General features: G+C 51.1%; 3 protein-coding genes across 3 annotated transcripts; all 3 read left to right on the forward strand.

The window, feature by feature from the left end:
* Nucleotides 1-1,978: 1,978 nt before the first annotated feature.
* ACHE_50118S (Mpv17/PMP22 family protein) lies at nucleotides 1,979-2,640 on the forward strand (the record flags this gene model as incomplete). Its single annotated transcript, XM_043279799.1, has 3 exons — nucleotides 1,979-2,077; nucleotides 2,134-2,430; nucleotides 2,491-2,640. The coding sequence occupies 3 exons, from the start codon at nucleotides 1,979-1,981 to the stop codon at nucleotides 2,638-2,640; spliced, it is 546 nt and encodes a 181-aa protein (XP_043137442.1).
* Nucleotides 2,641-4,006: 1,366 nt separating this feature from the next.
* Nucleotides 4,007-7,515, forward strand: ACHE_50119S (uncharacterized protein; the record flags this gene model as incomplete). The annotated part of the gene is made up of 2 exons (XM_043279800.1): nucleotides 4,007-6,566; nucleotides 6,632-7,515. 2 exons carry the CDS (start codon nucleotides 4,007-4,009, stop codon nucleotides 7,513-7,515), a joined length of 3,444 nt encoding a protein of 1,147 aa, XP_043137443.1.
* Nucleotides 7,516-8,811: 1,296 nt separating this feature from the next.
* On the forward strand, nucleotides 8,812-12,825 carry ACHE_50120S (uncharacterized protein; the record flags this gene model as incomplete). Its single annotated transcript, XM_043279801.1, has 12 exons — nucleotides 8,812-8,867; nucleotides 8,933-9,090; nucleotides 9,145-9,283; nucleotides 9,337-9,414; nucleotides 9,471-9,601; nucleotides 9,655-9,703; nucleotides 9,753-9,985; nucleotides 10,037-10,102; nucleotides 10,153-10,227; nucleotides 10,279-10,467; nucleotides 10,518-12,035; nucleotides 12,095-12,825. The coding sequence occupies 12 exons, from the start codon at nucleotides 8,812-8,814 to the stop codon at nucleotides 12,823-12,825; spliced, it is 3,423 nt and encodes a 1,140-aa protein (XP_043137444.1).
* Nucleotides 12,826-13,074: the final 249 nt, after the last annotated feature.

Here is a 13,074-nt window from a genome sequence, read left to right on the forward strand (position 1 = left end):
AAATATCAATAAGCAGCTGCAGAGAAGAATAAAGAATAAAATCACAGAACAGGCAGCAGAAATACTTTTCGCCTCCAAAAGGCACATTCCTGTTCCCAAAACGGTAAACTGATAGCCTGAATGCAAACAACCTAAACAACCAGTCTATACAATAATAGTCCTTTGTACTTTTGGTAAAAGCGAGTCACCTTTCTTGCAGGAAAGCCGATGTTGACCGAATGGCAGTGCTTTGGAATGGCCTTGATCGCCTGTCTAAATTAGATTGAATGTAGTAGGAGTCGATTAAGTGTGCATTGCGCTAGAATAAGCTCACTGGGCATTACTCAGAATGCTGTCGACGCTGTCGATTACCATACAAAGCTTTCAACCTTGCCCCTACTTCTTTTGAGACCATGGAAAGATCTCTCGGGCCTGCTGGCATTGCTTAGGCTGCTGCATCAGTTGTACGATGTCGTCGTGTCCACCTCGAATAGCTTTGCACAGCGGCGTGGGCCCCATCCATGCACAACCCATCCGACTGGGGATATGGGGACTGCATCCTTTATCCAACAGCAGCTTGGCAATATTGAAATGCCCGCCCTCAGCCGCGAAAAAAAAAAGCGCTGTACATTGTGAATCGGACCTGGGATCGGCTTGAACCCTTTATTGTTCAAGCAAAAACCGTGCCACGGTCTCATGGCCCTCCATTGCAGTTCGCACCATTCTCTCGAATCGAGCTGAATCCCCGGCACAATGATCAAAACCTCAACTACTGCATCTCGACCTTTAATAGCCGCATGTGTGAGCGGCGCCCAGTCTCGTGTAATCCCTTGACTCAACGTCTACCCGGCCTGTCGCCAGATGCGTCCGCACAATATTGACATGGCCATTCATAACCGCGTAAGATAACGGGGTCTGTCCATTAAGCCTGGGACGAATTCGAATACGTTCCGACACATCAGGTTCAATCCCTGGCTGGTGGAGAAGCAATTCGACCAGCGCCTCGTGGCCGTCTCTGGCCGGCGCGGTAAGCGCTGTTTGGTGATCCTTGTTCTGGAAATTGACATCCACTCCTGGACGTTCAAAAGAAACCGCGCCATACTTAAATTTCCTGCCTGTGTAGCCAGATGGAGAAGCGTTTCGCCGCGACGGTTGGTCGCTGGCACGGTGGCTCCATTGGCGAGAGCTTGCTGGGTGATTGACTCCTGGTCATTCTCTGCTGCCAATAGCAATGCATATCCATCCGAATTCTTTGCGTTGCAATGGTAGAGGTAGCTGATCAGCGTATTTTGGAAGTATCGGTTTAGCTGGGCAAATGCAAGGACACCTTTCTCGGTGTCCAAAAAGTCCGCGATATACAGTACCAATTCCTCCGGTAAATCCGATAGAACCATTAAATAAGAAATGTGCTCAAATTGTCGGTCTGCGTAGAGTCATGTGGAAAGAGTTGTAGGCCCAAGTAGAGGGACAGCCGGCTTTTATAGATTAACGGTGACGGGGCCCGCGGCGGCTCCATCCATCCATGGAGCACCAGCGCGGCTAGAGACCATGGCCAACGAGAATGAACTGATTTCAAGAGAATAACCGTACAGTCGTGCCTTATGCGCAGGCTGTTGAATAAATGCACCAATCTAGAAGCTCAGCAGCATCTGGACGATCTAAATAAAGAATAAAAATGTCAAAACACAACAACTAAATACATATAATTCCACCCAACAATTATATGGGAAGTACGGTGGGGGGTCCCCTAAATCGTCACCATCAAAGGACGAGAAGCGCATCCGCTCATCATACTGGTTTTTTTGACGCAACAGGACTTCCGAGCACTGTGATGCTGAAAAAGAATCGAAAATGAAAGAGATGAAAAAAACCCTGCGTACTAGCTATGACTCTTGGCATATCCGCTCATTACCGCCGTCCACTCCGTTTATATATATCCGACACCACTATTTAATAACCAAACCTCCCACGCCATTCATAAAAACAACAAAACAGCAAAATGGCCCTTCCCCCCATAGCAAAAGCAACCCTCCAATCCGCCCTCATCAATGCCGGCTCAAACGTCCTAGCTCAGGGAATCAAAGCCTACAGAGCCGAGGTACCCCACATCAAAAACACAACCCAAAGCAGAGCATGATCTGACGAAATGAACAGGTGCCCTTCACCCTAGACATTCAGACATTATATCAATTCACCACGTGCGCGTTTATCCTCTCGCCCGTGACATTTCTATGGCTGGAGGGTCTTGAGGCATCGTTTCCGGGGGAGGAAACCGTCCCCAAGGGAAACGAAAAAGAAAAGAGACCAACAAAACTAAACATCCCCAACACAATTGCCAAAATCCTAATCGACCAGATCCTCGGCGGTGCCCTAAACACAGCTCTCTACATAGTCACCCTCGGCACGCTCCGCGGCCAAGACTACGATGTTATACAGACACAGCTCCAGAATGTAAGCCCCTCGCCTACTCGGTCGGTCAATACGTACTTTTTTCCAGCTAATGCGGAACAGGACTTCTGGCCCATCATGATCGCGGGGTTCAAGTTGTGGCCGCTAGTCTCGATCCTGAACTTTACCGTTGTCCCCGCTGATAAGCGGTTGTTGGTTGGGAGTTTGTTTGGGGTGATTTGGGCGGTTTATTTGAGTCTTTTGTCGGGGTGAGAGCTTGCTTATTTCTTGGAATAAGGCGTTAGCTTCTAAATATGAAATGGATAAGGTATGCGGGTGTGGGCAGTGTGCGTTGGTCGGCTGAGCATAGCTACTGGGGCCGGGATCGGGGCCGGGGGCGGGGGCCGAAGAGTCAAGCTGACAGTTGCATACGTGGATAAGGATGAGTAGAGAAGAGGTCTAAATATGTCTGACTTACTTGAAATCGTGGAATACGGTAGCATCCGATGGGATCATCGTGGATGGGGTGGCGCAGTGAACAGGAATAAACTCACCCTACAGAGGACAGAATTAGCCGTGGAATGTGATGATGTTACAGGTATGACTATGACTAGGATAGTAGATTAAAAAGGATGCAGAGAATTTTGTCTGATTTCTGGATTTAGCTGGATATGACTAGAATGTGCTGCTAATTATGGAGGATGATTTGAGATAAGATAGCTGAGCGATAAGATCTCTACTCTCGTACTCGCATACGAGTAAACGAACGGCTACTTGTAATATCATGCTGACCCTATAGCCAAATCGAGCACTGCTAACAGAATAGACAGTATACTAAAACTTACTCTATTCACCTTGTAAACCGATATCCCGTTCTAGGTAGAAGACCACGTCGATCGGGGCGATGTCTTCCCGTCTACGGCGCACATAGATCACTTACCCCATTCGGCCAGCAAAGCCAACAAACCCACGATGAAAGATGAAAAAGGGTCCAAATTCTATATAGAAGTATCTACTAGTTCTCAGTATGGCAATAGAATGACACAAAGCCACACATGCTCAAACCTATCGTAGTAAGAGCGTAAATCGCCCCCATGGGTCCAAACCATGACCTAACCTGACACATTCATCATCCGCCATCCTTCTCGTTTTGTAGCTCTCACGTCCACTTAACAGGTATCCAGACTCAGATTCGGCCCCTTGGGGTCGGTTGGCTGTCGAGCCTTGGACACAGCCGTAGGTGATGTCTGTAGCGGTCAGCGGAGGGTTTTATTTGGTCGTTGGCGTTGGTTGATGGTTTTGCAGTTTCTTTTATTCGAGAGTTGAATAGACCTGGGTTGTTCTTTATCGTTTTCACTTTGTGCATTGTTGAAGACCGTCGCTGTTCATCTTTGTCGCTATTGAAAGGTAAAGAAGGAACGTTGGACAATGAGGTATTGTCAATTTTGCTGATCGCATATAAGTAGTTGACTCTTTGTCATTTGTGAAGTTGAAAGCGACTTGACAAAAGCGTTTTGGATACGCGACGACGACAAACCCTTGTCGACACAAGGAGTCTCTGGTGACATGAATAGCCATTTATGATCCAACTTGACACTGCGCATTAGACCGGAAAGAAAACAAAATGAAGACCTTCAATATGGAAGACCGTCCATATCCAGGACTTTTGCCTAAGCGACCGAACGTTGTCGATAGAGGTCTCAAACCCGGACCTCTGACGATTCCGAAGAACCTGGGAGCATCAGTGAAATCGCCAGTCCGGTTGATAGCAGAGGACGAACGATCCGATATACAATCGTCCGTGTCGCCAATGAGTCGAAGAAACCCAGGATCGCTAGCGAGTGCCGCGCATTCGCGCAATGCAAGCGTGATATCACCGCTCAGCGTGCAACAGCAGAGTCAACAATTCCAGCATCCATTCGCGACTCATCTCCAGAACAGACAGAGCACGAGCAGGAAAGAAAAAGGCCACTCGCGGAGTGAGTCGTGGGAAAGCGACCTGCTGGACGCATATTCGTCCTCCGACGATGATAGCGTCGACCGGGCTTCATCGTGCTATTCCCGACGGTCGTCGCTCACGAGTATGGGATCTGAATATCCGGGGTTCGGATACAGATCGGCAGATGCGTTCTCGATCGGGTCACCAGTGGCGCTCGGAGTGTTTGACGATACAGCGTCTGTGCTGGCAGAATCAGTGAGTTTTAACGAGGACAAGACGATCGCGGTGGAACATGATGAAGATCAGAAAGCCAAGAAGATAGCCAAAAAACCGTCGATGGCGGAGGTGAACAAACCACTGCCCCGGGAACCACCAATACAATTGGCCCCGTTGACAGTAGTCAAACCTCCGAAAACCCCCAGAACACCCAAAACACCCAAAACAACCATGAATCGTGCAGAAGGCGAAGCGCAGAAACAATGTGATGGAAAATGTGATGAGCAGCGCTACGCCACTCTGCGCACAGGGAAGTCTTCCCGAGGGCCCACCTTATCACAGGCGGAGGAAGAGTTGGAAAACGCCTTATTGCAGTATTGCACTAAGCCTAGTACTGCCCCGAACAATGGAGCTAATGCACCTAATACTAGTGCGCGTGCTAAGCAGGCGAAAAAAGCCTGTAGCACCAGCAATCTGACAGCCTCGCGCGGGTCACTCCCTGGTGCGCTGCAGATAAGTAGAGGCGACATGCAGATGAAGCCGACTCGTCCTGCTCCTCGTCCTCCCTCCAACACTCTGCCTCATACTATCTTACAACAACTGGAGGAGGAGAAGAAAAAACAGCAAAACTCCAAGATGCCTTTTCATCTGGCTGTGCCTGGCTTTGGGCGCAAGTTGCATCTTCGTTCCTTTAGCAGTTCCAATATGCGATCGGAGATGGAGTCCGCTGCTCTGCGCGACCGTGGAACTGAGAGCCTCAACAACAACATCAACCACAACAAGAAAAACGACGACGACAACAACAACAACAACAACAACAACAAAGAACAAATCCAGTCCGTTCCAGAATCGCAGAGACCAACCTCGATCGGCAGTGAAAGAGAGCTGCGACTTCAACTGCCTCGTCTGCAGACAAAGAAGATGGAGCCGGTCGGACAATGGGCCGCTGCTGCGACTGCGGCACTAGCAGCAACGAGAACACCACCAACAACGACAGCCACCACTCCCTCGACTCTCTCTGAACGTACACCAGACAGCGAGTCGAGTGTCGTCGGAGGTCCCGTCAAGCCCGTCGACCACGAATTCACCGAAGAAAAGGTATTTGTCTCGTCCAGCAAGATGCGACGCAGCAACACCTATGTCCTTCCCTACCAACTGGGCAGTCTTCAGGCCCCGGAGATCATCTATGAACTCGACGGTGGTATGCCTTCGCCCGTCAGAGTCGGCACTACCAACGTTCCGTACCCGTCATCGCCTCCCTCGATCACAATGCCGAGCATCATGCCCGACCGGGCCGTTCAATCGATCCTCGAACAGGCGTCGTCGCTGGATGACCTGTTCAGTCTTGCAGTGCTGAACCGTCAGTTCTATCGCATTTTCAAACAACACGAGCTCGACATGATCAAAGGCGCCGTCTTCAAGATGTCTGCTCCCGCCTGGGAGCTGCGCGAGATGAGTCCGCCCTGGGCTAGCGAATGGCAAGTCTTCTTGGATCCAGACGCGCAAGTGCCCGACTATACTCCCTCCCTCTACCTCCAACGATATGCGCACGACATTTTCACCCTCGCTCAGCTCAAATCCCTCATCTTGACCCGGTGCAGCAGCTTCCTCCGCCCCGACACGATCCGCGGCCTGGCTGGTGTCGACTCCGAACGAGCCACAGAGATTGACGATGCATTGTGGCGGATCTGGACGTTCTGTCGGATCTTCGGATGCGGGAAGGGCAGAGAGAATGATATCACGGGACAAATGGACTGGTTGAATGGCGGTGTTCAGGCCCGGAATCAGCACACCTCGATAACCTTCTCGATCAGCGAGCCGTTTGGAATGAATAATGTCCTGTTCGAACCGCCCGCGGGTTTCGGTCAAGGCAATCTTGGTGGTCTATCGAAGGGTCAGATGTATGACATGACAGAGCTCTTCACCTGCTTGAACGTGTTGCTCCAGCCGATCCATGGGAAATGTGCCGAGGCGCGCAGGGCCGGAGTATACAACGGCCTAGATGTCAAGGTCGGTGATGACAGCAAGGAAGAAAAGTATCTAGGTGAATGCTCTTATATACAAACCCAATCTGACCTGTCGCGAATACGAGCTAACTAACCTTGGCAGAGGAATGGACATGTTACGTCCTCACATTAGGCCTGTCCGCCGTTTTAAGCCTCGGATCCGTCTGCCCTATCAAAAACCCCACCGCAACGTTCGAGAAAGCCAAATCCATGGGTCTGACCAAGTGGGATCTCCTCGACGACGATGTCACCCGCTCCTCGTTCCTCAAGGAAGCCGTCTCGAAATCCTACATGACCTGCGAAGCCGCCGCCGCAGGATCCTCATGCTCGTCCGTGCGGTCGTGCGGTGCCAGCGCCACGTCATCGAGCTCCTCCCTCGTCGACGACAGCAGTTTCCGGTCTCGAACCAACTCGAGTTCCTCCGACCAGTCCGTCCAGGACCACCGTGTGAGACAAGCAGCGTTTGCCGCGGAACTGCGAAACCAGCGCTCCCAGCCTCGCATCAACGTTACCCGCACCTCGTTCTCAGACGAGCGGCCTATCTCCAGCTACACTGTCGTGATGAACGGGCTCGAGCAGCAGTCCCGTCCGCCAGTACCGCCCATGCCAGACCTAGCTCGCTTCAACCAGCCCGTCTTCTATATGCAGTCGTCTACTCGACCCGGCTCAGGCTCGGGACCCGTCCTTGACCCCGTCGACCGCGCGATTGACATGATCGTGCGGGAGCTGGGGTTCAACGAGAAAGATGCCAAGTGGGCGCTGAAAACCACCGACACGGGCGAGGGAATTGACACGAACGCGGCTGTCGCGCTGCTCATGAGGGAGCGTCAGAACCAGGCGAGTCACGGCCAGACTACTCAGCGACTGGGTGGTAAGCGGGGATTGTTCTCTTCATCGTTCTCCTCGTCCTCTTCGCGGTCTGGCCAGGGGAGTCTTTTGTCGAGTGTTATTAGTGAGGAGTCTGGATCGGGATGGCGGTGGGCTTGACCTCGTTACCATCCCTTGTTTTCTTTTTCTCTTCTCGGAGTATGTTTCCTTGTTTTTGTTGTCGGTTTGAGCCATGTTCGATACCCTTATGATTTCTCTTATTTGTCTATTGGCACTGGCGTTGGATATGGATATGGGTTGGTTCTCTTGTTAAAATTCTCCTTTTTTTTTTTTTTTTCAGCGACTGGTTGCATGCATTCTCTCATGGTGTTACGAGCGCACGTCTTTCTTCCCTAGATCGTGTATTATCAGTTTAATTCCAATTCCAAATTATCATCTGTCATATGTCCTGCGTAGGAGTAGACCTCTGTCTAGACGGAGACAGCACTGATAGACAGCAATAAAGCTACCGCTGGCAGGCGCGGTGAGGAATATTGAATAATGACACTCCTGGGGAATGCTATTTTCAATAATTGCTTCATGTCATACATCGAGTTTCAGAAGAGCAGACTTCTCCGTCCGAGTAGTGTCGACAGTACACCGTAGGGTCACATAGCCCGAGAACTTAAAAAGGTACGATAAACTGACGAATCCACCGGTAGTTCATGCATGGCAGTTAGACTTCTCCAGTACTGGGTTTTCTAGTCTAAAGCATTGTCAGACTATAATCCAATTATTGCTTCGTATGTGATGTATGCCATCGGTGATGTACTCTGTACAGGTACAGGGAACCGTACAAAAGGATTGTACTGTACTCCGTACAGACACAGCGTCTGCACAGATCTCTCATTCTGACAGATCAATGCAAGGGGGATCTTCTTTTTTTCTGGGTTTATCCGATTTGCCCTGCCAGGGAGCATATATCACCTGTTGGATCAGTTATCAGTTGGCATGGTGTGCGATTGGCCATGCGGAACGGGGATGGTTGCAGGTGATGTATCCAATCCTCTTGTCCCTCTACACACTCCTCCGCCGTCATCTGCACTCGTACTCTGCCATAATGTCTACTACGTCCACAGTCTATGTGGAAGAATCCCCATGCGAGGGATGAACCTCTCACACAGTCCAAACAGTCCAGATCCGCCCTCCTTGAAACCCCCCAAGTATGCCAGCTTCATGCAGATTGAAAATGATGCCTCATCCGTCGTTCGTTCGTTTCTTTTCTCGTTATTGTTGCTTTTGATTGCTGCTTGGTTTCCTGGCATTGTTTTCGTTTTCTTCTTCTTTTCTTTCCTTTTTTCTTCGATTGATTGATTGATTGGTTGATTGACGCTTCTGTTATACTGCCGGTTGTTGTTACTCTCATCCCTTCTTTAGTTTACGGACGGACAGATAGAGAGACAGACAAGTGTCAGGATGGAGTACTGCCAGGGACAGAGTCAGGGACAGGTTTCTAGGAGGGATTCTTTGCTGTAGGCCCCTCCCCTCTTCCAACCTATTGTTTCCCTGAACGATGGCCGGAACTAACAATATCCAGTGACACACCCCTCCAAACATCCACGCAACAAGAATTCTCCAAAGAACTTACCCTCAGCGGCTCCGCAGACGGCAGCTCCAGCAAAGCCCAAGGACGAACCCGTATTCTCCGCGCGTCAGAGGTGTTATTATCGCTCGCAGGGCGGCGGTCGATGAATGGTACATACCCATACCTTATTGATTGGGGACGCATTGGGGTGCTGATAAACGCAGATATCCTAGACGAGGGCCCAGGAATCGAGAATTTCCAAGAAGCACTGCGGATATTTCCCCCGTTCCGAGATGATGATGGGTATATGCTTGGGGCGGTGGAGGCGAGGTGTCCGGATTGCGAGGCGGTTTTTTCATCGACGTATGTTTTATTTACCCCAAGGGGATAGAGTGACGGGGCTGATCATTGAACAGGACGGAGTTGGAGCAGCATTACCTGACAAGGTATTGCCCTGGGAGTGCGGTGGCGGTTTATGTGATGACTAGAGACCGGTGTGTTTACTCTACTTTGAAGGCTATGCTATGATGAGTGGTGCTGACTGCGGTAGTTTGATCACGAAGGGATATCGGATGGAGAAGCGACTAGTTGCGTTTGACTGCCGACCACTTCGATTTTTTTGCGGCAAGTGTGAGCGAGCTTTTGCTATTGATGAGACGGAGAGGGTGGACAGGCTTAAGAGTGAGTCTTTTTACCACATGGCACATAAAAGATGTCTTACTGACAAGTAACAGGAACAGCATTCGTGGCGTGCAAAAACTGCGGAGAAAAGTGCAACATCTCGTCAGTTTCATCCATCCCCACTACCCAAACAGACGAGTTGACTAAACAGATATGAGCCCGTCCTCAACGACCCCCGAGACAGCGGCAGCTTCCGAGAAGTCTCAATGGACCTCACCCCCGCCGTTCACGGCTGCAGTAGAAGTTCCAGCGTGACTCCGAGAAACATCACTCCGCGAAGCGTCAGTCGGTCCAAGGCTCCCATGTCAACGAATCCTAATGGGACCGGGGAGCTGTTTTTCTCGAAAAAAGCGAGGAAGATTCGTGATTCGTGGGCGACTAAGAGTATGTTGTGTAACTTGACAGGTTGATAGGGCAATGTGCTGATGATGGTAGAACTGGAGCAGGAGGAGGATGAGCTGGTTGCAATTAGTTTTGCGGGGCTGTATGATTTGGAGAGAGGTATGACTGAGCTCTGCCATGGCCATTGAGGCGTTGACTGATAGTTGCAGTACATGCGCCGAACGGTGTGTTTCAGTCGATAGACGACCATATTGCCGGTCCGTTAGGTGGTATGACCATGAGTGGTATGCTTCCCCTCATGACAGGTTGCAGGAATCAAACTAAAACGTGTGCAGCGCCTGACGGTGTACCGCTCATCGACAAGAAGCCTCTCACGCTTTGCGCAGAGGGGAATGGCCTTCATAGAGATATCTCTGTCGACTCACGGGGTGATCTCTTGGTGGCTGAGTCGCGGGACTCTTCGCTCGACAAGAATACTAAGAGACAGTCACTGTTCCAGAAACTCTTTGGCCGAAAGACAAAAGGTCTGCACCGCTTCTACATGTAGATTACACCCACTGACAACGCAATGCAGGCCTATCACGCGCAAAATCCACCTCGAACCGTGGCAAAAAACTACTGAAACGAGTCAACACCGTGCGCTTCTCCTTCATCTCCCGCGAATCCAAACACTCCAGCGGAAAGAACACACCCCGCTCAACAATGTTCGAAACAGAACAGGCACGCCAAGCCCTCCAATCCAAAGAAGACCTCAACAGCCTCGCAATCCCCGAATCCGAGTACATCGCCCTGCTCCGCGACAGCCAAGACATCTTTGTGCATATGCAGTATCTTTCCGGGGCGGGGGCAGTGATTGTCCACGATGCATCGGGTCGTCAGCGGATTCTGCAGATGGATGAGGTTGCGCAGCTCTTTCTGCAGTTGAAGGATGAGGTGGCTGCTGCGACAACGTGGTCGAAGATGCTTTCTTGTCGGGTACGCGGGGAGTCTGCGTTGAAGCAGGGGAATTTGCGCGCCGCGGTTGTAGAGTATCATGATGCGCTTAGGATGTTGCAGGAGACGCCGGGGTTAGACGTTGACAAGCTCGTGCGAGCGGCAATGCTGCATGCGATGGGTCATGCATATCGGGGGCTGAATATGGCCGCGGAGTCAGAGATGTGCTATCTCGAGTCATTAGGGCTGTACAAGCGGGCTCTTGGCCGCGATCATCCCAAGAACTTCGAAATCCTGCATGACATAGGCACACTCTGTGAAAAAGATGGCTACGCAACCGAAGCCGCAGCACTATACGAACGCTCCTTCGCAGGCCGTCTCAAGACCCTAGGCCACAACGCCCCCGAAACCCTAAACAGCATGCAAGACCTCGCCTCTCTTAAAGACCTCCTAGGTGACCTCGAGTCCGCCCTCCTCTTACTTGAAAAAGCGGTCCCCGCCCTGGAAACAGTCTTCGGAGCCCAAAACGGAACCACCCTGGACGCAATGAACAAGCTCTCCCAGCTCTACCAGAAACTCGGCCTCAACAAAGAATCCCGCACCATATCTGGCCGCACGATTCCGCACTGCAAGACATTCTTTGGACTGAATAGCCCTGTCACCCGTGACACTGTTATTCGATACCTCCAGAGCTCGGATAACTTTGATTTTCCCGCTGATATCAAAGATATCCTCGAGCAATACCGGCGCTCGCGTGACCCCGAGTCTCTCAAAGTCATCCACCAACTAGGTCGGTCGTACATGTCCGCAGGACTTAACCGCGACGCAGCGGATCTTTTTGAGGGACTCGTCGACGACTTTCTAGCCGTCAAGGGACCTGAAGCTCTGGATACGTTCCATGCACTCAGTGCACTGTGCGTGTCGCGCGAGCACGTCGACTCCATCGAAAAGGCTATTCACGCGTATAAGCAACTAGTCCACATGGCGCGCAAAACACCCGAAGACCACTACTCGCGGAAGAAAATCGGCTACGCCGAGAAGCGAATCTCAGAACTTAACCACCGACGAGAAATTCTCGCCGCTGAACGCATAGAATGGGGCTTGAACCAGCCAGGCCCATGCAGGAACTGCAACACGCCAACACCTCGCCTTTGCAATTGTAAGCCCTACTTTTACACGCCTTTCCCCAAACAAACCTGCTAACAGAGTATCCCACAGCATGCAAAATCACCCGCTTCTGCAGCGAACCCTGCCACGCCGCCGCCATCGAAGCTCACATCCCCTCCTGCATCCCCTCCGTCTCCCTCCGCGAATCCAAATCCCTTGCCGTGAAACCCATCTGTCCGGCACAGGACCAAGCACTCCTAAGAATCCGCTGCTCGGACCCAGCCGACATCAGCGTGCTGAATAGTTACACGTTCTACCTCGACCCGCGGAATTTTACGACGTTCCGGATGAAGTTCAGGCCGGAGGTTAACACGGTTATTCTGTTCAGTCAAAATTCGGATGTAAAGTTCGCTATGGTTGACAGTGTTCCCGCGCCTGCTGCCCCGTTTGCATCTACCTCTACTTCTACATCTACATCCACAGAAGAATACGACCACGAACCAAACCAAAATCACCTTAACTGGCTAACCCCCACCACCCAAGACTGCATCTCCTTCAATCCCCGCACCGACCTCCCCACCACCACCATCCCCTCAAACACAACCAATGCCCAATCCCGCTACCTACTCGTCACCCCCGGCAATGACATGCTCAAATCAATCATTGACAAACGCGTACATGCACGCTCCGGCGCCAACGGCAGTGGCGGGCGCAGCGACGGGGACCGCTTCCGCTCGCTGGATGTGCCGAGTATGGAGCTTATTGAGTATGCGCAGGGCTTGCATTTGACGGGGTATATGGGGGAACCATTGATGTACGTTATTGAGTGGAAGTGGAAGTAGCGTTGTTTTTGGTGGCTGATTGAGGGGGTGCATTGGGGGGAAGAGGGGTGTTGAGGAGAGGGGAGAAGGGAAGAGTTAATATGTGCTATTATTACTTACTACTATCATGTATTGTATAGTTTATATTGTTTATTTTGGGATGTATGTAATTAGTGTTTATAGGATGTGACTTCCAGGCAAAATGTACCTGTGGTGGTACACATTAGTAGCGCTTTCCGTGATCCTATGGCAGCAAAAGAGGTTGTTGCC

This window comes from Aspergillus chevalieri, chromosome 5 (assembly GCF_016861735.1).
Source record: "Aspergillus chevalieri M1 DNA, chromosome 5, nearly complete sequence".
Taxonomy (NCBI): Eukaryota; Fungi; Ascomycota; class Eurotiomycetes; order Eurotiales; family Aspergillaceae; genus Aspergillus; species Aspergillus chevalieri.